This window comes from Elgaria multicarinata, chromosome 6, assembly GCF_023053635.1.
Source record: "Elgaria multicarinata webbii isolate HBS135686 ecotype San Diego chromosome 6, rElgMul1.1.pri, whole genome shotgun sequence".
Classification (NCBI taxonomy): Eukaryota; Metazoa; Chordata; class Lepidosauria; order Squamata; family Anguidae; genus Elgaria; species Elgaria multicarinata.
This window is the reverse complement of record NC_086176.1, coordinates 100,969,455-100,996,842: the sequence shown is the minus strand read 5'-3', so window position 1 is coordinate 100,996,842 and position 27,388 is coordinate 100,969,455. Positions and strand designations below refer to the sequence as shown.

Here is a 27,388-nt window from a genome sequence, read left to right as displayed (position 1 = left end):
TTCCAAATTTATTTATTTAGTATTTATTTATTGCATTTCTATCCCACATTTTTCCTTCAAGGAACCCAAGGTACCGTGCATAATCCCCCTCTCCATGTTATCCTCACAACAACAACCCTGTGAGGGAGGTTAGGCTGAGAGTCTATGGCCTTAGCTAGACCTAAGGATTATCCCAGGCAAATGGAGGGGTCGTCCCTGCCTGCTCCCAAGATCCCCTGTGTCATTTGGATGCACAGGGATGATCCCGGGATATAGGCCTGGTCTAGCCATGGCCTATGACTGGCCCAAAGTCACCCAGTGGGTTTCCACAGCAGAGTGGGGACTAGAACCCAGACCTCCCGACTCCCAGTCCAACACTCTAGCCACTGCAAAGCATCTTCAGTAGATTTATTACTTTATTTATTAAAACATTTATATCCCACCCTATATCACAAGGATCTCAGGGCGGCGTACAGATAAAATCATGCATTTAAAAGAACAATAAATATACCATTCTAAAACAAATTAAACAATTAATATGTTAAAAGCAATATGAAATTTTAAAACAGTAAAATCCAACCAAAGCAAGACAGTGTGCTGGCTGGTGGATTTAGCCATCAAAGGCTTTGTTAAAAAGCCATGTCTTAACCTGGTGCTAAAATAAAGCCAGTGCTGGTGCCTCCGTGGGGAGGGCATTCCACAGCCAGGGTGCGGCAACAGAGAAAGCCCTCTCCCAGGTCCCACCATAGTGTATATCTCACATTGGTGGGACATGGAGAAGGGCTCCTTCAACAGGGGGGCATCTACACTATTGCTTTTAAAGCACTTTAAAGCACTTTGAAAACATTTTGAAAACTGTATATGCAATGTGTCCTGGGCTCCAACAGTTGTCAAAACTGTTATAAAGCGCTTTAAAGCGCTTTAAAGCTGTAGTGTAGATCCCCCCCATCTCAGGTCTCGGGCAGGCAGATAGATGGGCTTCAGACCCGCAGAGCATAGGAATCTTGGAATCCCCCAAGTCTGGAAGCTTCCAAGCAGCAAGGGAGCACTCAATAGGATTGCGCCCTAAGTTCATTAAATCAATATTTTTTAAAAAAACACAGTGCATGCTTTTAACTAACTGAAAAAGGCAATAGCTTTCCAGGATCTTGAGGACTTAAAATGGATGTTGCAAAGGGACTAATATCACCTCTCTGCAGTTTTTCTTCAAATATGTTCAGCCCGTACATTTATTGACAAAGCATTTATTACAAAAGGCGACCCAAGTCTCTATTCTTCCCAAGCCTTTTCAAGGCCTGGCCCTGTCTTTAGAGGAAGGGGAATATCTTGCCCAAAATGAGATAAGAATTCTTCACCTTCACTCCGTCACAATAGCTAATCCGTTCCCAATCTCCATGGAGGCTGGTGGCTCCGATGTCAGAGGGGTGGTGAATCTACTCCAGGTTTCAGTCAGAACCAATCAGAACTAAGAAGGAGTTATCCAAGGTGAGGTGCCAAGGTGCAAAGCCTTGGATAGCTCCTTTAGAGTTCTAACTGAACTCTGGAGTGGATTTACTGTCCCACTGACATTGGAGTCACCAGCATCCCCTGATAAATTGCTTTGATGTCTATTCAATGGCTTGAGCCAAGCATTTGGACATGTCAAAGGCCATGCTGGCAGGACAGGATGGGAGTTGCAGTCCATCACATCTGAAGGGCAGCAGGTTCGAGAAGGCAGGGGTTCTTTAAACAAGTGATTTATAACACGCTCATGACTGGCCACACACGAACGTTCGCAGGTCATTTTGACGATGCCGTGAACCTCCTGCGTGTCTCTTACTCAGTTTCCCGGTGGGTCACCTGGTTGCTGCTCTCTTCCCCGTGTAATTTCAGCTTGTTTCAAATGCGGAAGAGAAGCAGAGCAACAGTTAGGAAACACAATTTCCCCCTGGCTGAAAGTCCTCTTAGATAAGCAGTATTAAAACAAGAGGATAGCTGTGACAGAAGAAATTCCCACAGGCTAATAAGAGCACTTACCCAATGTTGTTGACCTTTTCTCAGGATCATTAGCAAGCAGCTGGAGATTACTTAAAAAGTTAAAGTATCTGTGGTTGTTTATATCAGCTTCTATTTATACTGAAGTCCTTCTTCGCTAGCTTCTTATTAATTGATGCTTACTATTTTGCTCTCAGTGGTTTTCCCCAAGTGCTGTATCCTGAAAGAGCATTCATTCTTCATTCTCTGTATGCCACGCCACTCAGGATTTGTATCAGCAACACCTGCCACATTCTCTGCTCAGCTGCCATTCCCACTTAAGCTAAAGAGCTCCCACCTTTTCCCAGCCTTTCTTCATCCATCTGGCCATCTCGGCACCCAGAAAAGCGGTACCTATTTTGAATGCCATGCATCTGTGACCAGCACGGAGCTTCTATGGAGAACTAAATTTCTGCCTGTCCTGCACCATGTACACCTTTTGGCAGCACAGAGATGTGGTAGCAGGAAAAAAGCTGCACTGGTTTTCATTGATGCCTATTATAAGATTTGGATGACAGGCAGAAACTCAAGAGGTGCAGCTTTCTCCAGCTCAGCAGTGTTGTGATGGGTAAAACCTGAGAGAGTTTCATGGTAAACTGAAGAGAGGGAGAGAAAAGAAGCAACTTTTTTTTAAAAAAGACCTCTACCTGTAAATGAAAAACAAAATAAGAACTCCACCTGTTCAATGCTAGCCATGCTGTTCTTTCAGCTACAGGGGCCCTGACAAAAAAGAGATGGTAACCAACGCCAGCAGAATAGTGATATAGTTCACACTTGAAATAGGATATATCTATTACAGCAGTGGAGGCTGGTGGACCCTATGTCAGTGGGGCATTGAACCCATTCTGGGTTTCAGTCAGAGATCTTCAAGATGTTGCAGCAGAGCCACCAGCCTCTTCTGTGTTACAGCCATATCCCATCTTTCTTCCAAGGAGCTCAAGATGGCATACACGGTTGACCCTGCCACCATCATTTTTTTGCTGCAACACCTTTAGAGTTCTGACTGAAACCCAGACTGGATTCACCATCCCACTGAAATTGGACCTACCAACCTCCACTGAATTACAGCTATATCCCACCTTTCTTCTAGGGTGACCATATGAAAAGGAGGACAGGGCTCCTGTATCTTTAACAGTTGTATTGAAAAGGGAATTTCAGCAGATGTCATTTGTATATATGGGGAACCTGGTGGAATTCCCTCTTCATCACAACAGTTAAAGCTGCAGCTGCCCTGCTCTCTTTTAAATCTGGTCACTCAAGTATAGGGCATGCCAGGGCTCACGCATCCTTTCTCTTTCCTCATTTTAAAAATCCATTTTAGTCCGGGGGTGTCTGGCTGGACATGCTCCATGGTTGCAGATGCTTTTTACATTGTTTTTCCTTTAAAAAATATTGTCCTTTTCTACAACAAAATTGTGCTCATTCCCAAGTTAATGGGTTTCACATCAGGGCAGCAGAAACAAACTCCATTTTATTCCTGTAGTTGTGATGGTGCTATAAGAACAGAAGAAGTAGCCCAATGTGTGCTACCTCCAGTAGCAGAGGTGGTAAGCCTTTGTACACTAGTTGCTGGGGAACATGGGTGGGAGGGTGCTGTTGCACTCGTCTCTGGCTCGTAGGTCCCTGTTTGAGAGTTGGTCAGCCACTCTGTGAACAGAATGCTCGACTGGATGTTCTTATGACACTATGACCACTTCACCACAATCAGCAATACCTTTCTAGAGTTGCCCGGGAGAGGGGAATTTCACCCCATTTGCTGAAATTACAGAAGAACCCATAACTGGTGAAATTTCCTCTTGTATGCAGCCCTTAATGGTGAGACAGCTTTACCCTAGTCTGGACTTTGCAAGCCTAAATTGGCCCTACATTCTGACATGTTGCATGTTATTGGTCTTTGCTTGAAGATGATGAGGCTATATGGTAAAGAAATGGAGCTACCCAGGAGTGACACAAAATCTGCTTTCATCCAAGGTTGAATGTTCATTTTACTGGGCATTGTTTTTGACAATGTTCCTTGGTTTGACAAGTGATGCCGGTTGGGTGTCTGATATCTTGCTTAGCTTTTGAGACTTTGGGGATCCTTCCAGAGTTCTACTTGTATATTTGGACACCCTCCAGGTTTCTAATTTGAGAACCAGCAAGAATCATCCATCCCTGGCTAAGAAGAGATGGAATTCACAGTCAAGCCTGCCTTTGATTTACACTGTGGGGGATGGGGGGGACTTACTGAAATCTAAAGGGAATTTATGGGAGATTATACCACCTTTTTGTGTTCTGAATACTTGTGATGTCTGATGAAGAGATCTATGGAAGCAGCAAGCAGCCAAGTTCTTCAAAAGTCACTCAAACTGCTTGAAGGTTGACTTTCCTTACAAAGGATCCACCAAATGAGAATTACAATAGGTTATCACCATTTAGGTTGAAGCTTCTGGCACATAGTAGTCCAGGGGTGGGCAGAAGGTAGATAGACCAGGATTTATTGGTAGATCTCTGAGTGATTTGCAGTAGATCACCAAGGGTTGTCAAATCCCAATTGACTAATCCAACAACTGAAGTGCCTTCCCCCACTCCTGAAAAAGAATGCTGGTGTGTGTGTGGGGGGGGAGAGGTAGGCTTATGTGTGAAAAGACTTGTGAACTCGGTTCTGGTACTGATCACAAATTCTTGGTCCGCATATGTGCTCAGAGGCACCCCATTCCTTAATTCTTAGCATATGATTGCATGTTGGGCCAGTATTTTGCACCAAGCTCTGGTGGTGGATCTCATAATAATAACAACTTTGCTTTCCTGCAGAATCTTTACTTTTTAAAGAGATAACCTTGCTTTCCTCCACTGTACTACAGATCCCTACAGGGTGCATAAAAGTTGGAGCCAGGATTTCCCCGAATCCACATGCCGTAACCCACGCGTTTCAGCAAAATCTGTTTCCCAGATGACTGTGCAGCTTGTTGCTTTGTTAGTCCTGCAGGGGAAAAGCAGCTTTATAGTATCTGAGATGCATTTCATTTCCCACTCTGCAGGCTTCTGGGATGCCAATACGCCTCCTCCCCCATGTGAATGCCATGACCCAAAATAACGCACGCTAAGATGCTGCTCAAACAATTGACTTTTTTCATGGTGTGTAATGGAAGAGAAGCAGCCTAGCAGCAATAGACCTTTAATTTTTTAACTTTTAAATTGTGAATATCAACAAATAAAACAGAAAATACATCGTGAAAATGGGAGGGGGGAAACCATACAATGTGTATATAGAATTATCATCATTTTCATTGTATGAACCATTTTTTAAAAAGGAGAGAGTTATACAAAGGTATCAAGAAAAGCAAACCAAATATCCATATATTTATCCACTTGCAAGTTGCATCTATATAACCCTCGTTCAAAAGTTGGTAATGTTATTAGGTCCTTGATCCATTGCATTATGGAAGGTGTGAATTTGTCCTTCCAATGTGATAATATAAGTCTTTTGGCTGTCATAAGGGCTCTGAAGATCCATCTGCACTGACCATGTGTTAACTTCCTGAAGCCGGTAGGTAATTTAGGAGGAGATGTACCTTATTCCATATTATAGATTGTTTCGGTACAAAGTTCATCCTTATTATAACTTCCTCCCAAAAAGGGGCAACTACGGGACATGGCCAAAACATATGAGTTAAAGAAGCAATAGATGCATTACATCTCCAACAGTTATGCAAGTTAGACAAACCCTTATTGAAAAGGCGTTGAGGAGTCCAATAGACCTGAAACGAAAAAAATTGCTGAATGAGATGTAGCCTAAGATCCATAGAAGCTTCAGATACAGATGCTAGAGCAACCGTCCATTGGGTAGGCAAGATAGGACACTCCAATTCTCTATTCCAATCTAGTCTTAAACTATGGGTATCATATTTACTTGTTGCTATTAAATACATATGGGTTGTGGATCTCCTGTGTTACGGAAATTCCAGATATGAAGCCCACAATAAGTAGGAAATAGCTGGAAACTAGAAGTTGACATTTTGGAGAAAGGGTATGCCTTTCTCACTCACTACCCACCCCCGTGTAACCTTGTGCATGAAAATAATGATAAAGAGCGTTTTGAGTCAGACAGGGAAGGAGAGACACTGCAAACTGAGAGCTTTTCTAAATGAGGCTGTTCGTACGCTGTTAATACGCTGCATCTACTTTCGGTTTTGTCGCAGAATTCAGATCTGAACACTACATGAACAGTGTTTCTTTTCCTGCTTTTCTCCTATGCAACCTCTAGGTGGCACTGTGGTATACTGGCATAGTGCAAATAAGTGGAAAATGTGGTTTCTTTTGCTTTCATAATTAAATACTCCATTCACCCCTTTTCTCTAAAAAAAAAAAAAAAAACACCTCACTGAAAATGCTCATTAGACATAAAAGCAAAACTAGAAAGTCACAACATCAATTAAATACCCTGGAAACAACCATGAGTAGGGAATGGTGAATGCACAAAAAATGCTTTGTATAGGAAAGCCCTCCGTTTGGGCTCTGTAAGCATCTCATGGTGCTGCTGGCTGTCAGCTCGGAGATCTGATCTGGCAGCAGTGGATTTTAATTGCCTGTTGGAGTGTTTCAACTTGTTGTAAACAAACACAAATATTATTCAATGATCAAAAGAAATACTGGTTTAAGACTGGAGTTAAGGCTATGTCATGTTGGCTCAAGCTCTGCAAAGCCAGGAAATTGGAAGCTAAAGCTGATGCCTTGACGGATGTCCCCCCCTGTCATCAGCAGTAATGATGTTGTCCAAAGTCACACATTGTGCATGCTTGTAGTTGCTTACATGGTTGCTTCTGGACTCACTTCCTTTCAGCTTTTTAACTGTACAGGCAAGAATTCTGGGTTAGGAGCTGGCAATCCTCATTGCAGCATGGTCCCTCCACCATTATAAAATTACTATCTGGAGTTCAGTACTTTCAAATTACCCAATGCAGTAGGCCACTAGGGTGGCATGGCTTCTCCTATGCGTTTTGTCCCTGGTCCTGTCATCTGCCTGCTTCCCCCCACCCCTGAAGTAATGGGCCAGATCTCAAAGTACAGGGTTACTCTCTGGATGGCAACCTGGCAGTCCAAAGTTTATGACAGGTTACGATGCAGCCCTGGTGCAGGACTACAGTTTTTGCAAATGGAATGCCAATGGCTAGCATACAACTTGCCATGCGATCTTATGCATCTTTACTCAGAAGTAAATCCCACTGTGTTCAGCGGGGCTCAGTCCCTAGTAAGTGTGTTTATGAACTGCGGTCTCTGGAAGTGTGTTCTATTGATCTGAATGGGATCACACAGGGTTTCCCCCCCCCTTTCCATTCCTCTCAACCCCTTACCTTTTACAAAATGCCCCAAATAAAAGCCATGCCATTCATTCTGAAGGATTCCTGTTGTTTCTCATTTGCTTTTCAACCCACCTGAAATGAAGAAATTTGTTTATTATGATTACAGTGGTGGCACAAACAGATGTTTTCTGCTTGAATGCATTTGGGAAGGGAGAGCTCTGTATAATTGTGTTTTCTGTATTGCTGATTTTATTTCAAGGCATGAAACAGATTATTTTTTAAAAGATTTTTTTTTTGATCTGCTCTTCTGGCTGTTCTGCAATTCTGTGGCTTGCTATAAGGAGTAACAGTATGCTCAGAGCCGGCCCTAACATTAGGCAGAGGTAGGTGATCACCTCAGTAGCAGATGCTGGGAGATGGTGCCTCTCTGCTCTTCCTCTTGGTCTCCGTGGCTGTTACCTCTGTTGAAGGACAAGTATGCGCATACCACATGACATGTTCTGAGCCCCCTAAATTAGCTTTTTGCCTCAGGTGTGGTGGAGGACACTATCCCATTGCAATGTTGAAGAAAGATTCAGCTCCCAGTCTAGCTGGCTTCTGTCTATGAAATTGGGACAGGGCACCATCTTGTCTTTCAATTCAGACAGCAAGTTGTCTTGGGCTGGTCCTGAGTATGCTGGTTAGATTGCGGTGCAGCCGGGTTGACTGTAAAACAGCCCTGTAATGTCAGGAACACTCTTTTTTTTTTAACTTGATAAACTTCGATTCAGCAAACAGATGAACTGATGCAGTTTTTACTATTCTCAAAACAACATGATTTTTCTTTTTTAAAAAATGTTTGGGTAATGAAATGAGCTAGTTGCATGCCGACTGCTCACAAATCAGTTGTACATTCATTCATTTTCAAACAAATTATTCACTTGTGTAATCATGTAAAGTAACCAAAAGTACTTTGGGACTCTTCTAATTAAGTCCATCCAGGATAGCTTCTTCGTAATTATTGAAATTACAGAGGTGTGAGTAGAGCCATTTAACCTTCGTGATCATGGAAGATAGAGAGATTTTCCTTTCCTGGGGTCATCATGCACAAACTGGGCACATGCCCTCATGGAAACCTTGAGCCAGGTCAGCAGCTGTATGCTTGTAGGGTACATAGCCAATGGCTGCCATGCCTCCACCAGCAACATGCTTCAGGAAGGGTGATAAGCACAACTGGCATCCAGTGTAGGCATGAATGAGCATCTGTCAAGGGCCCACATCACAGCATGGGCCCCATGACAAGAGCTCTTGGATTTGTTCTCCTCTTCATTATTGCAAACTGCTTGTCCACCTGCCTCTCAGTCTGGCCCAGACAAATATGATGGTGAGAAGCAGGAGCAGTAGACACTATTGCTTCCTTCCTGTCAAGCAAGCAAGCGGCATCAATGAAGAGAAAGAGGAGGAGGAGCAATAGCAGGTGGTGACTATGGCGGTGAGAAGGTAGATTCACTAAGAGAGGGGACGGTGGTATTACCCCACAATTGAGTATATTGTATATGCCTAGTTAGTATGTCCGGTAAGTATGGAATGTTAGAACTGAGTGGGTGTGGTTTATGATGTAATAGGTGGGGGAGGAGTTTATAAGGAAAGTGTTGGGAGTTTGTAAGGTATGTGAGTTTGAGTGCGTGTGAGGAGAGTTGTTTAGTTGTAGAGTAAGAAGAATTTGGATTCTAGGGATTTAGGATTAGTGTGGTGGCTGGTGTGTGGAGAGTTTAGATCAGGCGGGATTGAAAGTATTATATTTTGATTTAAAGCTTTTTTTTAATATTTATTTATTAAACTCTATTTAACAAAGCAGTTTTAAAAAAGTTAAAAATATATATAAAAACATACAAGTCAGACAGCGTTTCTAATAAATACACAAACACGATTTCTGTAGATGCCGAACCGAGCTTGTTTCCTTCAATTTACTGTGGTCAGAGGAAGATTTGTTAAACCAGAGTTGGATGCCACATCTGTACCATTGATGTAATTGAGAAAAGGAGACCATATTTCATTGAATGGGTCATAGCTAAGTTGGCCCAACAAGACTCTGCGGTGGTAGGTTAATTTTTCAGAGCAGGCTATATCCCACACTTTCCCTTTCCATCCAGTGAGTGTAGGGCCCTTCGGATCCTTCCAGTGTTCGGCGATTTCTAAACGAGCTGCCGTAAGGAGGATAAATACCAATTCTTTATGGGTAAGGGAGGGGTTTAGAGTGTTGGGCAGGGACAGCAGGGCCAGGTTTGGTTCTGGAAAGATTATCTGATCAGTGGCCTTAGAAATTATATTGAAGATAGTTTCCCAGAACTGCTTCAGGGCCTTACACTCCCACCACATATGTAAGTAAAAGCCCTTTTCATCGCATCCTCTCCAACACAGTGGGGAGATTGAAGTCGTTGCATGCGAGAGTTGAATTGGAGTTATATACCATCTTAATATAACCTTGAGGGCTGACTCCTGTATGCAGGACAATATTGTTCAGAGGGGGGGATTTATCCAAATTTGTTTCCATTTTATATCTTCAATCTGTATATGTAGATCAGTTTCCCATATGCTCCTCAGAGCCAGGGAGAAGCCACCACTCTTCTCAAGCAATAGGTCATAAATTGCTGAGGTCACGCCTTTATCTTTCCCTTTGGATCTCACACATAAATGCTCAAAGGGGGAGAGAGGGCGAAAATCCGTCTCGCTACTGAATCTTTTGTTTAAGAATGTTCTGACTTGATTTAAAGCTTTTAAACAAATACATTCATTTATTTTTATTTTCTTAGCTACCAAATACCACATGTCAGCTTGGCATTATTTACCTGCCTTACAACTTGCTGGCGTTTAGCCCCTGAGGGACGATCCCGGAAGTGGAAAAGTCCGTGATCGCCCCTCCCCAAAGGGCTGCAGGTGTAGATGACCCCCAGGAGTAACACTGAGCACTGCCTGTTCTTCACCTTCTGCAATGAATTATGTACATCAAGGCTTTACAGTTCAAGAGCTGTGGGAAATTGTAATCTTTTTATCAGTTGCTGATGCTATGGAAGAATGTAGTGTGCTGTGTGTGTGTGATTAAAAGAGTTTATCATGCAGCACTTTCCTCTGTAACTTTAGTGACCTCTAGAGACCAGTGTTTGAACAGCACCTAGAGTTTCCAGAGGAAATCTTGGCTCCTAAATCAATTGTGAAACTATTAGCCCAAGACTGACAACTTGAGTGTTTGCTTCTCTTAGCAGCCCTTAAGCTACTTGAATACCAAGGCTGTTGCTTTTGCGGTCCACTTTTTTTTTAAAAAAAAAATCGGTCATTACCAAATTATTCTACTGCTGATAATTATGTTCATTACTATTTTATCAATTAACATGGTGCTATATCAATCAGGATTTCAGTTGTGGAGCATCTAAATTGCTTGGGTGCTCTGTCATCCTCATTATAATAATTTCTTGGCCTTCCGCCCTGAAAGACAGCCAAGACATATTTTTAAATAACTAAATAATAAAATCCTCACCAAAATCAAACTCTAAGGAAAAGAATATTTATGTGCCTTTATTGTGAGCAAAAAGAGGGAGGCTAAAGTTAGCTCTTAGGGCCTGAGCAAAGCACAATAGGAACATAGGAAGCTGTGCTCTACTGAGTCAGACCATTGGTCCATCCAGTCCAGTATTGTCAACACTGACTGGCAGCAGGTCTCCAGGGATTCAGGCAGGAGTTTTTCCTGCTGTACCTGGAGATGCCAGGGATCAAACTTTCTGCATGCAATGTAGGTGCTCACCACTGGGCTACAGCCCTCCACAGTGTTCAACAGTGTTCAACAAGTAGAAGCACCTTGGATTGGTCTGTTAGAGTTCTGACTGGTTTTGACTGAAACCCAAAGCAGATTTCCCAACCCACTGACATCAGAGCCACCAGCCTCCACTGCATTTCAAGATTATGGATCATATCCAGGAAAAGCATCTTGTGGACAGAAGGGGCCACCTGTCTTTGAAAGGCTTCTGAACAATTTGGGGAATCCCACTGGTGACATGGAAGAAGAGGTGAACATCATTGATTCTTCTTCCCTTTATGTTCCTCCTCCAACTCTACTTCGGAGGATGACCATCCAGAACAATGGGGGGAAGAGCACAGTGTAGGGTGACCATATGGAAAGGAGGACAGGGCTCCTCTATCTTTAACAGTTGTATAGAAAAGGGGATTTCAGCAGGTGTCATTCAGAACCTCGTGAAATTCCCTCTTCATCACAATAGTTAAAGCTACAGGAGCCCTGCCTTTTGTATCTAGGCACTCTCAGGGCTCCTGCATGTTTAACTGATGTGATGAAGAGGGAATTTCACCAGGTGCTGCATGCATACAAATAACACCTGCTGAAATCCCCTTTTCAATACAACTGTTAAAGATACAGGAGGCCTGTCCTCCTTTTCATATGGTCACCCTGGTGGCACAGTGGGAGCTGAAGAGGGAGGGCTAGGATGTCCATATGGAAAGGAGGACAGAGCTCCTGTATCTTTAACAGTTGCATAGAAAAGGGAACTTCAGCATTTGTATGCATGCAGCAGCTGGCAAAATTTCCTCTTCATCACAACAGTTCATGCTGCAGGAGCTATACTAGAGGGACCAGATACAAAAGAGAGCAGGGCTCCTGCAGCATGAACTGTTGAGAGGAAGAGGGATTTAACCAGGTGCTGCATGCATACAAATGACACCTGCTGAAATTCCCTTTTCTTTGTAACTGTTAAAGATATAGGAGCCCTGTCCTCCTTTCCATAGGGCCATCCTAGCTTTTGTGCATTTTTTCCTCCATTCTAAAAGGTTGCAATGCCTCTGCTAAGGATGAGTTATGGGCAGTACAAGGCTTTAAGCTACAACATGCAGGACTCCTTGTATTTTTCCCTTTTACATTCAGCCCCACCCACTGCCCGGAATTCAGCCACTGAAAGCTTCTCCAAAATCGAATTCGAGCTTCCCCCCATTCAGGGTCGAAGATGTCTCCCAACCCTGTGTTACGCTATCCTGGCTGGCTTGTGGATGTTAAGATCTAGATTGGGTAGATTCTGAGAGTCAACAGACAGTGTTTTTATAACATGATCTCATAGGTTCTGTGTGTGGATGCATTGGGTTTTTTTTTAACTTTATCCTGCACGTTATTGCATTGGCATTCACATGAGCTTAGGAGAAAATAGCGTATAAGCATTTTTTAAAAATAAAATTTAAACAACTATAGGTGGTCAGATTTTGGGGGGGGGGAATTGAAACAAGAAACTATTTGTGAAAATAATATTTATTAAGGTGCATTGTTTGGAAACAAGGGAAGCTGCAGGAAATGTGAGGAGTTGGGCCAGTTTTAAACATCTGTTTAAAAATACCAAAGGTAAGGAAAATGCAGCATTATGTGCAGTTTTAATTTCTTCACGAAGAGGCACCAGGGCCATGCCATCTATCTCGGAAGCCCTTTGCTTGATCAAAGAGTCATGGGGACTGACTGCAGTTACTCTGTGACAACAAGGAAGGAGTTCTGTACATGCTCTTGAGAACGCCAGCTTTCACTATGTTCCCCAATGCTTCTGTGAGCTTTCTTTCACTCCAAGCTTAAATCCTGATTACATTGTATTGCAAACACATGAGTTTGCCCACTTACAGTGCAATCCCATGTATGGGTAGACACACACACACACAAGTCCTACAGCTCCCAGCATGCCCCATCCCTGAGGCTGTATTCCTATGCTTAATTACCTGGAAGTAAGTTCCATTGAACTTGGTGGGCTTCCTTCCGAGTAGGCCTGCACAGGATTGAATTGTAAGAGGGATAACAGAGAAAATGATATTGAAAGACAGATTGCAACAGACAAATAAGTGAAACATATAACTTGAACAAAACGACAGTCCTTTTGCTTCTCTAATACGCCCCCACCCCAATTTGGTGCATGAAAAAACAACTTTTCTTTTCCTTCCAGATTTGGGGAAGATGCCATCAAGGCAGAATGTTGATGTCCTCTCTCGAAAAGAACCACGTGGAGGTTTCTACGTTGAGTTTAACATATAAACATCCCAATGCGTGGAGGATCCGTTCGTTTTCAGTTATGGCGAAGCAGGGTGTGGTGTCGTGGGCTTCGATTTGCAATGCCTGCGCGCAGAAAGTGAAGCCAGAAAATCGGAAACATTAAAAGAGGAGGAGGAGGTCAGGAAAAATATGCTCTCGTAGTGCACAGGCGTTCCCCTCCCCCCCCTCCAAAAAAAATCAAATCACCTTGGAGCAAATTATAATAGAGGTTTCAGGGCTGGCTAATTGAGCTGCAAAGTGGGGCGAGGCAGGCGCAGTTCCCGTTTCCAGATTGCTCGGTTTCAGTACCCTGGAGAGTTCCAGGAGCGCGTCGCTGCGCGCGCACCCCCCCCCCCCCCCTTAAAAGCCGACGGCGCGGGCAGCGAGACTGGAGAACTGCGCCGGAGTGGAAGGCAGGACGGGCGGACCTGGGCTGGAGTTACAGGCTGGTCCAAAGAAGCGAGGCAGCCTCCTTTTCGAAGGGACGCCCTAGAATACGGGAACTCGACTTCAGCCCCAGCCTCTCAGTTGCCAGCATCAGCTTTGCGATATATCTACAAGGGTCCGGCGAGTGGCTCAACCGGACGGCAGAGTCGAGGTTGGTGGCTTTCTCTTGCAGGCTGGGCAGTCGGTGGGTCGATCATTTGCTGCCTTTGGATCTGCTCTGCTCCTCCTGCCAACCTGCATTGATCTTTTTTCCCCCCTACCCATGTGCCTTCACCATTAGCTCCAGAAGGAAAGACTGGCCGTGAGTGTCTTTTTAACACACACATACCACTTTAGAAATCCCTTGCCAAGGACTTTGGGTCGGATCTCCAGCAACAATCCCGGTAAAGAGTCCTAGGGTTTGGATGTAATTCCTTCGGCTCTGGGCAAATTTGTGCGATTGCACCTGGAAAGAGCCCTCTTTTGTCTTCCAGTCGCAGCTTTCTAAGCGGGGTCTGTGGAACAGAGAGGGGAGGACACCCCTTCCTCTGCCATGGGATGGAGGCCCTCTGCGAATACAGCTACTGCCCGCTAGCAGCTAGCATGAAAGAAGCCGGGGCAGAAGAATTCCTGGATTCCTTCCCCAGCCTACTAGGAGAAAGGCTGCTGTTGAGCAACGGCACCAATGAGTCCCTGCAGGAGCTTTGGAGGAGCCTCTTCAACCTGGAGAGATCCGACGGGCTGCAGGGGAGCAGCTCGGTGGTCCTGCGGATCTTCATCTCCATCATCTACTCGGTGGTGTGTGCCCTCGGCCTGGTGGGCAACGTGCTGGTGCTCTACCTGATGAAGAGCAAGTGGAGGAAGTCCTCCATCAACCTCTTCGTGACCTGCTTGGCGGTGACCGACTTCCAGTTTGTGCTGACGCTGCCCTTCTGGGCGGTGGAGAACGCTCTGGATTTCACCTGGCTCTTCGGCAAAGCCATGTGCAAGACCCTCTCCTACCTGACGGCCATGAACATGTATGCCAGCGTCTTCTTCCTCACCGCCATGAGCATCGCCCGCTACCACGCCGTGGCCTCAGCCCTGAAAACCCAGCGGCAAGGAGGGCTCTTGGTGGGCTGCTCTTCGGCCAAGTGGCTGTGTGTCCTCATATGGATCTTGGCCATTCTGGCTTCTCTGCCCAACGGCATCTTCTCCACCACTTCCACCTTCTTCAGCGAAGAGTTCTGCCTGGTCAGGATCCCCGACAGCCAAGGCAACAACACCCAGTTCTGGCTGGGGCTGTACCACGCCCAGAAGGTGCTGCTGGGCTTTGTCTTGCCATTGAGCACCATCACCCTTTGCTACCTCTTGCTGGTGCGCTTCATCAGCGACCGGCACGTGGGCGCCGGCTCCTGCGGCCCCAGCACCAAGCGCCGCTCCAAGGTGACCAAATCGGTGACCATCGTGGTGCTCTCCTTCTTCCTCTGCTGGCTGCCCAACCAGGCGCTCACCACCTGGGGCATCCTCATCAAGCTCAACGTGCTGCACTTCAGCCCCGGGTACTTCTTCTCGCAGGCGTACCTCTTCCCCATCACCGTGTGCCTGGCGCACTCCAACAGCTGCCTCAACCCCATCTTCTACTGCCTCATGCGCAGGGAGTTCCGCAAAGCCCTCAAGAAGCTGCTGTGGCGGATCACTTCGCCCTCCATCACCACCATGCGCCCCTTCACAGCCACCACCAAGCCTGAGCAGGAAGAGCAGGTGCTGCACACCCTCACGCGCATGAGCCCTGCAGCGGCCGCAACTCCACCTCCTTCTGCTGCTGCTGTAGCAGCCACCTTGCCGGACATTATCTCCTACCCCCCTGGGGTGGTGGTGTACAGTAGCCGCTCGGACATCTTGCCCACCAGCACCTCTGCTGAGCTGCACTGTTAAGCCCCAGGGGCTTTGGCATGGATGAAGACTGCAACTGCTTCCTGGCGTCTGTGTTGGAGGGCCCCTGTATCTGCTGCATCTTGGGGCAAGGGGGCCAGAGCAATGCCTGTGGGGTTGTGCTCCTTGGTTAAACTGTTTTATTCCAAAGGAGGAGACAGAAGGCAGAAGGAAATGAGCAATGGACTGTTCCGTGGTTTGGAGAAGAAAGGTGAGGATCCATGGAATTTAGAAATCTACGGTGCAGCCACGCTTTGAATCCTCTGTATAGCTCCCATTCCTCCAAACACCTCAAAGCAGATACTGTAGAGCTGGGAAAGGTTTGGAAAACGGCAAGATCAAGCGGCTGGAGCAATTCTCCTATGAGGAAAGGTTACAATACTTTAAGGTTACTACTAGTCATGATGGCTAAATGGAACCTCCCCATTCAGGAGCAGTATGCCTCTGAGCACCCATTGCTGGGGAACATGAGGAGGAGACGGCACTGTTGTGCTCCAAGTTAGCCACTGGGGAACAGAATGCCAGGGAAGCCTCCTATGTCAATGGGACTGTAAATCTGCTCTGGGTTTCAGTTAGAACTCTAAAGGACCTCTCCATGAACCCATTTTGGGGAGAGGGTTCAGCACACTGGATAGCTCCTTCAGAGTTCTGACTGAAACCCAGAGTGGTTTCACTGCCCCATTGGCATAAGAGCCACCAGCCTCCATTCCAGAATGCTGGACAAGACGAGCCTTTGGTCTGATCCAGCAGGGCTCTTCCTACTTCCTTGTAAGAGAGTCCTCACTACTGAAGTGAATGAGGATGAGGTTGTTTTAAGAAAGTGAGTTTCTTTCTGGACTACGAGAGGAAACATGGTATGTAGCTCCAGTCTTGGGGAGTTCCCTGGGGACATCCTCATATGAGCAGAATTAAAGTGTTGTTGAGAGTGGACCCCAGTTTCTAGAGGAAGAGTCCTCAGATGGTGCCATTCCAGTGGGAGAAGAAAGCTTGCTCCTGGAACAGTCCCATCCCCAGAGGAGCAGAACTGGTTTTTATTTACTTTATTTATTGACCTACCAATACTTATGAATTGCTTACATACATAGAAATTGCTACAAAATGTATAACACAAAACAGTGTAAGATCATAACAGCCTTCCCCAACCTAGTGTCCTCTAGAAGTTTTGGACTACAGCTCCCAGCATTCTGATCATTGTCCATGCTATCTGGGAATGATGGGAATTGAAGTCTAAAACATCCAGAGATGCCAAATTGGGGGAGACTGCTGTGTATTATTACTGGAAACAGAAGACAAAGATTACCTTCCTGGGAATGCTTGTTGGAAAAATTATGTTTTTGGTGTTTTCAGAAGGGTTGGTGCCCGTCTAATGTGTAGTTCCAGAGAGTGGGCGCTATGTTACTAAAGATGCTGTTCTGAGCCATCACGGACTGGACCTCCAAAATCATGGGCACCACTAGAGACTATCTTCTGATGAACACAGCAACCAAGCAGAACAGTAGAAGGAACATCATGTTTATGTATGTTCCATGTTTTGAGAGCTCATATTAAGAGTTACGCTCATCTTAAGGAAAGTCTGGAAAGTACCAGGGATTGGGAGAGGGTGGGAGGAGGGAGGGAGAAGAAGTCCATGATGTGGGGGGGGGGGAGGGTACAACCCTTGAATCCAAGGAAGAAAAATCAAAAGAAACTGGAATTGTAGCTTTGGGCCTCTTTTGCTCCACATCCGATCACACACCTACCATTTTCTGTGAGGTGCTTGAATTCACAAAGCTGCAGAGGACATCTTGGGCATCAAAGGGTGCTCAGAAAACTGTGCTGTTGACGTGGTTGGATGGGATGGATCAGAGACCAGATGGTGGTGCAGACTGTGCCTGAGCAAGGTTGTAAAGAATCCAGGAACTGATGCCAACAGGCTTGGATTTAACACTATCAATAAAAAGTCTTCTTGGATCTGACTAAACATCCCTCTAGCCCAGTATCCTGTTTCCAACAGCAGCTAGGTGGAAAGCCCACAAGCTGGGTGTTAGGCAAAACCTCGTCCCTGCTGTTTGTCCCTGACACTTGACAATCAACGATATGCTGCCTCTGAAAATGGTGGTTCTATTGAGCAGGCATGGCAGTAGAGCTGTCCTCATCCATGGATTTGTTTAAAATTTTTATGCTTTGTATGGGAAAGAGGTACATGAAGTTTAAAATCAATAAAATGAATAAGCCTTTTCTGGATCGACTCTTGGAAAGGTTCGCTCTTTAGTATGTGTGAATGTGGATTTTTCCACCCATCTCTCTTTCTTTGTTCTTGGCCCCCAGTGACTAACTGGACATAAGTAATAGGATTTTCTCTAATGAACAGATTTTCCACCTCCTCCAGATTCCCTGTTTGATTTTTTTTTTAATCCCAGCTCTCGCACTCTTTGTCTCTGTTTTGCCCCACGTACAGAGTCATTTCTCTCCAACTGTGATTTTACAGGTGATGCTCCATTATCCATGGATACTATTGCACTAATCCAAATGACACAGTGTTCACACACAAGGGCTGAAATCGCACCATAGACTGATTGTCATTCTGTCTGAGTACGCTATCCCTGCCTTCTAATAGATGCACTAAATGGCTAAGCTGGTGTTCCAGGACTGGAAATAAGGGATGCTTCAAGGGAAAGTGTTTTGTTATCAAATGTTCTGTAGCAGGAGGAGTGCACCTTGTTATCCATGGACTATTAAATCACTATGCGCATATTCTGTCTTGAGCATTGGTGCATGAAGCATTGTGTCTGCAGCCAAATAGGATGGAAAGATTTGATCACTCCACTTCGGTAGAAAGAAGTGGAAAAACTTCTATGTATCGTGTGTGTGCGCGTGTGCGTGTGCGTGTGTGTGTAGTGGAGGCTGGTAGCTCCAATATCAGTGGGGCGGTGAACGGTTTCAGTGTGAACCAGTCAGAACTCTAAAGGAGCTAGCCAAGGGGATTCCAAATTGGCTGCACAATGTCTTTTGACTTGTATCACTAAGAGACCTCTATCTGGAGACATCTAGAGAGAAAACAGGAGGGAGGGAGGGAGGGAGGGAGGGAGGGAGGGAGGGAGGGAGAGAGAGAGAGAGAGAGAGAGAGAGAGAGAGAGAGAGAGAGAGAGAGAGAGAAGGCATCCCAGCAACTTTGGGCACTACCCCCAGTCACTTCTGCCATGCAGATCCCAACAGATTACCCCTGAGTAAATGTGGCCCTTGACAGAAATGTGGTTCCCTAACCCTGGTTTACACGATATGGCCATTGTTCTCCAGCATTTCAGGCAGGAGTTTCCCCCTATTCTGGAGACACCAGGGATTGAACCAGGACTTGTTGATCTACCCCTGAGCTCCACCCCTGCACACACACTCAGGCAAGCAGCATTCCAAACAGGTGTCTTCTTCACTGGGGTTCTAACACCCCAGCCCGATTCCAGGAGAAACATCCTTATTCTGTCTGAGCATGCTATCCCTACCTTTTAACAGTTGAACTAAATGGCCGGGCTGATGTTCCAGGACTGGAAATAAGGGATGCTTTGAGGGAAAGGTTTTCGCTATTAAATGTTATGTAGCAGAAGGACTGCACCTGCATATTCTGTCATCAGCATTGGTGCATGAAGCACTGTGTCTGCAGCCAAACAGGATGGAAAGATTGGATCACTTCGGTAGAAAGAAGTGGAAAACCTCCCTCCCTCCCTCCCTCCCCCCCCCCCCTCTCTCTCTCTCTCTCTGTGTGTGTGTGTGTGTGTGTGTGTGTGTGTGTGTGTAGTGGAGTTTCAGGTATTTGTAGTGATTGAGGATACTATCCTGCTCATGCCATCAGTGGAGTGACAATGGAGTGGCTCCAATGGATTCTTCCCATATATCCTCTCCACAATGCTTAGTGCTGGGTGCTTTGCCTTTGTATTCACTTCCTGGGCTCTCGGCTTAAAGCATTTGGTGATTTGTTCTTTCTCTCCTTCAGTGGAGAGTAGCTTGCATGCAGGAGCCTGGGACAGGATCATGACACAAAGGATGCAACGCCCTAAACAACTTGGGACCAGGATACCTGAGAGAGCGCCTTCTCCCCTACCAACCTGCCTGGTCACTGAGGTCATCTGAGGGCCTGCTCCTGGTGGTTCCACATAGACCCATCCTCCGATTTGAGTCCACCAAGGGAAGAGCCTTCAGTGTGGTAGCCCCCCTCCTATAGAATTCCCTGCCTCTGGAGGTCAGACAGGCGCCAACTTTGTATTCCTTTCGGCGCCTCCTGAAAACTTCATTATTCCAGGAAGCCTTTGCTTAATGACCAGCCACGGTTCACTGTACATTTTATTTCTTTTAAAATCTATTTTAAAGTGGTTTATTCTGTTTTTATTTTCTCGTATCTTTTACACTGCTCTGAAATTTTCAATGGGGAGCAGATGTATTGTAAATAAATAAATAAATAAATGCCATGCATGTTTAGACAGATAAAGGACCTACAACTCCCAGCATTTCCCAGCCAGCATGGGACTTGTAGGGCTTTTTTCAGCCTAAACTTGCATAGGTTAGCACTCTTGAAAATCTCAAAAGCAAATCAACCCATAGCTTAGCTGGCTGGGGAATGCTGGGAGTTTTGCCAGTCTGAACATGCGTAGGATTGCGTCCTAAATGGCTGAAGATGAGGGGCTGAGAGTGGAGGATCAGCAGAGCAGAAGCTTGTCTAACCCAAAGGTGCCATGGAAGGAGATGGGATCCACTCTGTGAGCTCCATCACACCAGTGATTTATCGCACACTTGCCTTTCCTGGTATGTGGATTTGCAGCGCGGTACTCACATAACGTCATCCCTGTCCTGCAATCCCCCGTCCTGGTTGTGTTTTATTTTGGTGCGGGGAAAGTCTGGATTATTTCCCCTCTCACGTTTTTCTTTGTTGCTTATGGAGTCTTGATGATGAAAGGGGAGGGCGGGGTGCTTCTCCTCTTCCAGCACGGTCCTTGTAGGGACTTGTTAGTCGGATGAATGGACTTTTTAGTGTTCCAACCACCCGCCCCCCTCATTGCCTATGGAAACGGAGCCCAGATGAAACCTTTAATTGCTAGATAACAAAGCCAGAGTGAGTGGGGGAAAGAGCCCATGCCCAACAGTGTACCACAACCAATGAACTGGGAGAGGAAGAGGAAGGGGAGGGATGGAGTGGAAGCGCAAACAAGCGAAAACCCATGTGAAAGGGACCATGTGTGAGGAAGCCCTTGCAGTGCTTATGAAATGGAGGTTAAAAAAAACCAGAGGGGAAAATCCAGGGGAGGTGGAAATAGGTGTGATGGAGCCCTGTATCTCACTCTCCATACGAAGGACCACAGCTCAGTGGTGGAAGATGTGCTTTGTACATGGAAGGTCCCAAGTTCAATCCCCTGCATCTCCACTTTGAAAAAAGGATCAGGCCTCAAGTGATCCTGATGATGTCCTCTGCAGGAGGATCTGGGCAGCTGCTACAAGACCAATAATATTGGGCTTGTTGGGCAAATCATATGACCTGGCATAAAGCAGCTTCCCATAATCACACCCCTAATGAGTCCAGTGGCTTTGCACCACATGCAACAGCATCTCAGTTGTCACTCCTTCGAATTGCAAACTCAAGTGCTGAGTGCTGATAGGACTGGAGAACAAAGCGGGAGCGGCTTGCAGAAGTAGAACAATTAAAAAGAAAAAAAGTGAGGGGAGCTCCATGCCTCCTATAATCAATGGCTGAGTTCACGGTGCCAAGTTGGTGCCACCTTCCTGCAAAACTGGTTTTTCTTACCAGTTGCCGGTTGCCTTCCACCAGGACTGCCCCCTGGATCGGCCCCATAGCAAGGTCAAATGGCAAAAGAGCCGTATTGACCTCGCTCCCGCTGAAAAAGTTGGGGTACTTTTTCAATGCACAGCTTCATGGGAAAGCCCCGCGATGACTGCGAAGCTGCAGCTACATCGTATAACTGACGCAGCGCAGAACCGCAGATACCCCTGGGATTTCCCCGCATATAGACAGACCCCTGGAGGAGAAGGCTATCAATGGCTACTAGTCCTGATGGTTGTGTGCTACCTCCAGTATCCGAGGCAGTGAACCTATATGCACCAGTTGCTGGCAAACTGTACTGAACACCTAGTAGACAGCTGATTGGCCACTGTGTGAACAAATTGCTGGGCTAGATGGATCCTTGGTCTGATCCAGCATAGCTCTTCTTATGTTCTTACATTCCAATTGCCATCTGTGCTCTCCTTCTGCCAGCCATCTAGATGTTGTTGGACTGCAACTCCCATCAGCCCCAGCCCACATAGCCAGTGGTGAGAGATAATGGAAGTTGTAGTCCAACAACATCTGGGGAGGGCCTGCATTGCCCACCCCTACGGTAGCCATTTCCTTCTGCCCCTGGCTTTTCTCATTCTCTCTTCCTCCGGACCTCCAGACAGCCCTCCAAAGCCTCCCGCGAGGTCCGCCAAGCCCCCCTGCTGAAGATCAAGGAAAACTGCTTCTCCTCTGCAACAAATACCATACAAACGTCAGTGTGTGTGTTTGTAAGAGTTATGCTGCCCCAAGTGATAGTTAGTCATTGTAAAGTATGAGCAGCCGTAATCAAAATATACGTAGGCTGTGCTGAACACCGTTTGCTATAAGATATATAATCACTATTTTTGTTGTTCAATGAATAGCTTGAAGAGGTGCTAAAACAGGAGATGACATACACAATTCCTGGAAGATTTTAAATTATTGGGGTGCAGTTGCTTAATGCCTATCATTTTTCAAAAGCTGAAGGTCGAAAAGCTTTGTATATCTGGACAAAGACAAAATCCAAACACAAAATGATCAAAACAAAAATCAAAACACTAGATGGGGCGGGGGGCGGAGAGAGACATTTCATTTTCTTTAGCCAGTACTTTTACATCTGATGTATTTAATTTCAGGAGACAAACCTGTGTATTTTTGCTATGACATTTCTAAAGACAGAGAGATGGAAACACGTGCGGGATTTCTAACAGCAGTTGGCAGTTCTTAAACTGAAACCAGGAGCCTTCCATATGACGGCATCAAGCTTTGTATCTGTTATTCTCTTTTCTAATTGAAATTAAGTATGCCATCACTTCTACTTCCTGGTTTGATATTACGTCCTGAAAGCCATTTATTGTTCATGCAGAAAAGTGTCAGGTTCAAGTTTTCCTGGTAGCACTGCCCTTAATCTCAGTGTTGTTTTGGTTCAGCTGTAGTGACCCAATGGTAAAAGAATGCTCTCTGCACACGCTCAGAGGCATTAACTACACATTCTCCCAAGACTGAGCCCTAGCATTCCAAACAGTTTTGAAGGCAAAGGTCTTGTAAGCCCTAGCTTTGATGTGTCAAACATTTGATCAATATGACAGTTAACAGTCAGGTAAAGAAACTGTTTATAATTACTAGTAATTACCAAAAGTCTTCAATAAATGTCCAAACACACTGTAAATTACCCACCCACCCCCTAAAATATGACAAAATGACCCGCATGACAAATATTTATAGTATTTCCCACTTGATCTATTCACATCTTTAAAATTACTGGAAAATAGCAACATTCACAAAGTTTCTTATATTTACTCTTTAACATGGTGTGAGTTCAAGGCTTGTCTTCAAGCTCCTTCAGACGCGGAGAAATTGCGTTCCCTTACCGTGGCTCTGCTTCCTGCTTCTCTTCCACTTCTGAAATAAGCTGTAATCACAAAAGGAAGAGAGCAGCGACCATGTGGCTTGTACAGCCTCAATGCAGTTGAATGGGACAGCACCCTCTTGTGGGCATTTTACAGCGCAACTTTGCCTGCACATGGCAGGAAACCCGACAAATATTGATATATCCCAGAAGAGTCGGGTTTTCTTTGGTTATATTTTTAGTGCTCAAACCAGAAAATGGAGCAGAAGACGCACAGGAGGCATCAGAATGACCCACGAACATCTGTGAGTGGCCAGTAACAAGCGTGCTATAAAACGCTTGTTTAAAGATGCTCTTCGACTGGAGGCTTCAAAGGTTACATTACCGCCTCTTAAGGCCAAAACAGGGAATATGAGAAATCCGTGGTTGGATCCTTTTCCCCCCCTATCTTGAAGCAGCCTTAGAGAGAGCTCTAGTTTTTATCAGAGCAGCAATGTTAATGGAGGGGTGGACGGTGGGGGGAAAGGAATGGCACTGGGTTAAAGCTGCAGGAGCTATACTAGGGTGACCAGATACAAATTGTCATCCTAGCACTGGGCGAATTCTACGTCCGCTTCCCAGGATTGTTGCTCCAGTCCAAACTGGAGCCCCTTGGGGCTGCTTTACAACATCTGAAAAACTTAGGAGATCCAGTCACAGAGGTCCAGCCTCTTTCGGCCCTTAGACACTACACTACGCTTGGTCCTCCACACCTGAGTGGCCATCTGAATCCCCCCTCTGATGGAAAATGAGACTGGAATCCTGGGTAGGTGCTTGTGGAACCCATGACCAACATCTCTCTTTCACTTTAACAGTTTAAGAGCAATATTTGAGCTGATTGCAGCAGGTGGTAGGGTGACCGTATGAAAAGGAGGACAGGGCTCATGTATCTTTAACAGTTGAACAAAAAAGGGAATTTCAGCCGGTGTCATTTGTATGCAGGCAGGACCTGGTGAAATTCCCTCTTCATCACAACAGTTAAAGCTGCAGGAGCCCTGCCCTCTTTTGTATCTGGTCACTCTAGCTATACTAGAGGGAATTTAGAATATACTTGAACTGTTGTGATGAAGAGGGAGGTGCTGCATGCATTCAAATGACACTGGCTGAAGTTCCCTTTGCAATACAGCTGTTAAAGATACAAGAGCCCTGTCCTCCTTTCCATATGGCCACCCTAGCAGGTGCCACATAAGCCATCCCATGGTTCGGGCCTTCCAGATATACATGTAATTGGATATCCTAATCATGCTGAAAAGGACATTCAAAATAAAATCAAAATCTGGGAGGCGACAATCCGAATTCAAATCCAAGGGGCTGAATGTGGAACATTTTCAGATGTCAACTTTTGAAACTGGAGTGTGAGTGACACTTCATTGATTTCAATGGGATAGTGAAGTACATGATCAACACCCTCTAATGGTGCCCATGATTTTGGAGGTCCAGCCCATTATGGTAGTAGCATAGTCCCCACTCTCTGGAACTACAAATTAGAGAGGCGCCAGCTCTTCTGAAAACACTGAAAAACATCATTTTTCCAACAAGCATTCCCAGGAAGGTAAACTTGTCTTCTGTATCTAGTAATAATATACAGCAGCCTTCCCCAACCTGGTGCCCTCCAGATATTTGGGACTTCAATTCCCATCAGTCCCAACTGGCATGCAATGGTCAGGAATGCTGATATCCAAAATATCTGCAGAGCACCAGGTTGGAGAAAGTTGCATTAACCTCTATGCTGCTGTTGCTGCTGCCTTACAAATCGCAACGTTCTCAGGTTCCATCTTCTCTCCCCTGATCTTTGACATTAAAATAAATGCAACCACTTTCAGCGTCTGCAAACCTCTCCCTAGACAAAACATGCAAAAATATGCAGATTTGCCCACTTTGCATAGTACATTCTGGCTGCAGAATGGGAGTGAGATTAATGCTGGATTCCAAATTTCTTGGAGAAAGGGCAAATGCTAAGAACATCAAGGGAAATCTTGCCACTGACTTTAATGAAGTCCAAATTCTCCCAGCAGATTTTCAAGTAATGTAGGTTGGACAAGTGACAATAACAAAGAGCAGTCAGGCTTTCAAGCTGGGATGTTTTACTCCAAATTTCTCAGAATTTATGGTGCATATCTACACCAAAAGCCTGTATCAGTTTTCTATCAATTTAAGAGTAAATTGCTTGCCTCAAAGAATCCCGGGAACCCTAACTTTGTGGAAGAATAAATGCCTCTCAATTTTTGGCCAGCGCAGATGTAATGAAAGAAAAGAGCTGCTACAGAAACAATGACTAGGTTCACACAATACACTGTCCTATACTCAATAGCTGAGTGTGGGTTGTTGTTGAACCATGGGTTGCTTATTCCTCCACAGTAACAAAGCTTTATTGTTCCAACAAGCACAATAAAAACAATACCAAAACAAACCATACATACAAGGTCAGAAATTTTGTTCTATACATTTGAGCTGCCAGAGCAAAGTTGGCGAATGCCAATATGACAGTCTTCTTGTTGCATAAAAACAGAAAGCGTATTCTTTTTGAATCAGACCAGCTGGACTTTTTCTCAAAAAAACTGTCTAAATATTTAGAACGAATTTGAGAATAGATAGGGCAGTAGAACAAATAGTGATTTTATTAAAATGCCCTTCTAGCACTGCTGTTTTCATTTGTTGCGTCTTTAATCGTGTGAGGGCTGATCTGAGACGAGGGTTGGAAATTAGAGTCAGGTAGGGTTCACATTCAAATTTAAGCATAGTCTCTGCAAACCAAGGTACTTGAGACTGAATAAAATAGAAGGCTATAAACAGAAGAAATTGAGAGCATTTTCTGACGGCTTGAATACGCGAAAATGATATGGTGATAAACCTTGGAGGGTTCCACTCTAAATGTATAGCCACGGCTCCTTTTGTGAACCACGTCCTACTGACGAAGAATTCTCAAAACAGGACTTGTACCGGACTACTGTTTATTAGACTACTAGACGCTTTATGAAATTTATTAGACTATTAGACGCTTTATGAAATTATTTATTAGACGTATATATTATGAGATTATTGATTCTTGTCATGAATGTTTAATGGATGCCAACTTATTGTAGGCTTCATTATGAATGTTTGATGAACACCTTGTAAATGTTATCTATATGCTTGTCTTTTGTACATTTGTGATATCTTTTGAACTATTCACCTATAAATATTTCTTAGTACCTTTGTGGTTGAGTGTTATCACTCTTATTGTACCATTACTTGAGGTCCATTTGAATAGAAACGCTATAGACCCTCTCCTTAAAGACCTCTTTGCTGTGAGCTAAATTCAGAGTAGTAACGTGTTGAGAAGAAAAACCATAATAATGAATTTGAGGAAGCATTTTCTGAAACCAGGATGATGTATTTGATGAATTGGCTCTCATTTGCTCTAAAAGACACAATTTAGGTAATCTGGTTGGAGGGGAAAAATAAGTCTTGAGCAAGTAATTAAAGGCCCTAATGGCAGTGATAGATTTGACTGCTATTACGCCGGTTTCTGAGCGTAAGAATGAAGCAGGAGTGCAGTTTGTTACAACCAGAATTGTCCTTAACAATTTATTTTGAAACATTTCCATGTTGTATGAGGATTTCTTCCACAAAGTTAGGGCACATCTGTACTGAAGGCTTAAACTGACTTGAAATTCATCCCCTTTCAGTGAACCATGGGTGTTCTTCTGTTTGTTTTTGAACTGGCTAATGGTGAACTGGTGGCCATGATGTACGTCTTGCCCACCCCTGCTCTATCAGAGAATTGTCAGCACCGTCACCAACCACAGTTCCCTGCATTCTTTGGGACAAGCAATTACTCTTAGGCCCCATTCAGAAGACACCTTAAACCACGGCTTTAACCATGGTGGTTAAGCCAGAAAGCCTTATTTACCATGGTTAAAGCCATGGTTTAAGGTGTCTTCTGAACACGGCCTGGCTTTCTGGCTTAACCACCGTGGTTAAAGCTTAAGGTGTCTTCTGAATGGGGCCTTAAACTGATAGAAAACTGATATAGGTTTGTGGTATAGATTTGCACCACAAATTCTGAGAAATTGGGGAGAAACATCCTAGTTCAA

General features: G+C 45.0%; 1 protein-coding gene across 1 annotated transcript; it reads left to right on the top strand.

Annotated features, from left to right (window-relative positions):
- Window positions 1–14,298: 14,298 nt before the first annotated feature.
- Window positions 14,299–15,753, top strand: RXFP3 (relaxin family peptide receptor 3). Its single transcript, XM_063128685.1, has one exon. It carries the CDS (start codon window positions 14,299–14,301, stop codon window positions 15,655–15,657), a length of 1,359 nt encoding a protein of 452 aa, XP_062984755.1. The 3' UTR covers window positions 15,658–15,753.
- The last annotated feature ends 11,635 nt before the right edge of the window (window positions 15,754–27,388 follow it).

Bases quoted from the DNA above. Each gene is read 5' to 3' on its own strand.
- RXFP3 (XM_063128685.1), top strand. From the start codon at position 14,299: ATGGAGGCCCTCTGCGAATACAGCTACTGCCCGCTAGCAGCTAGCATG.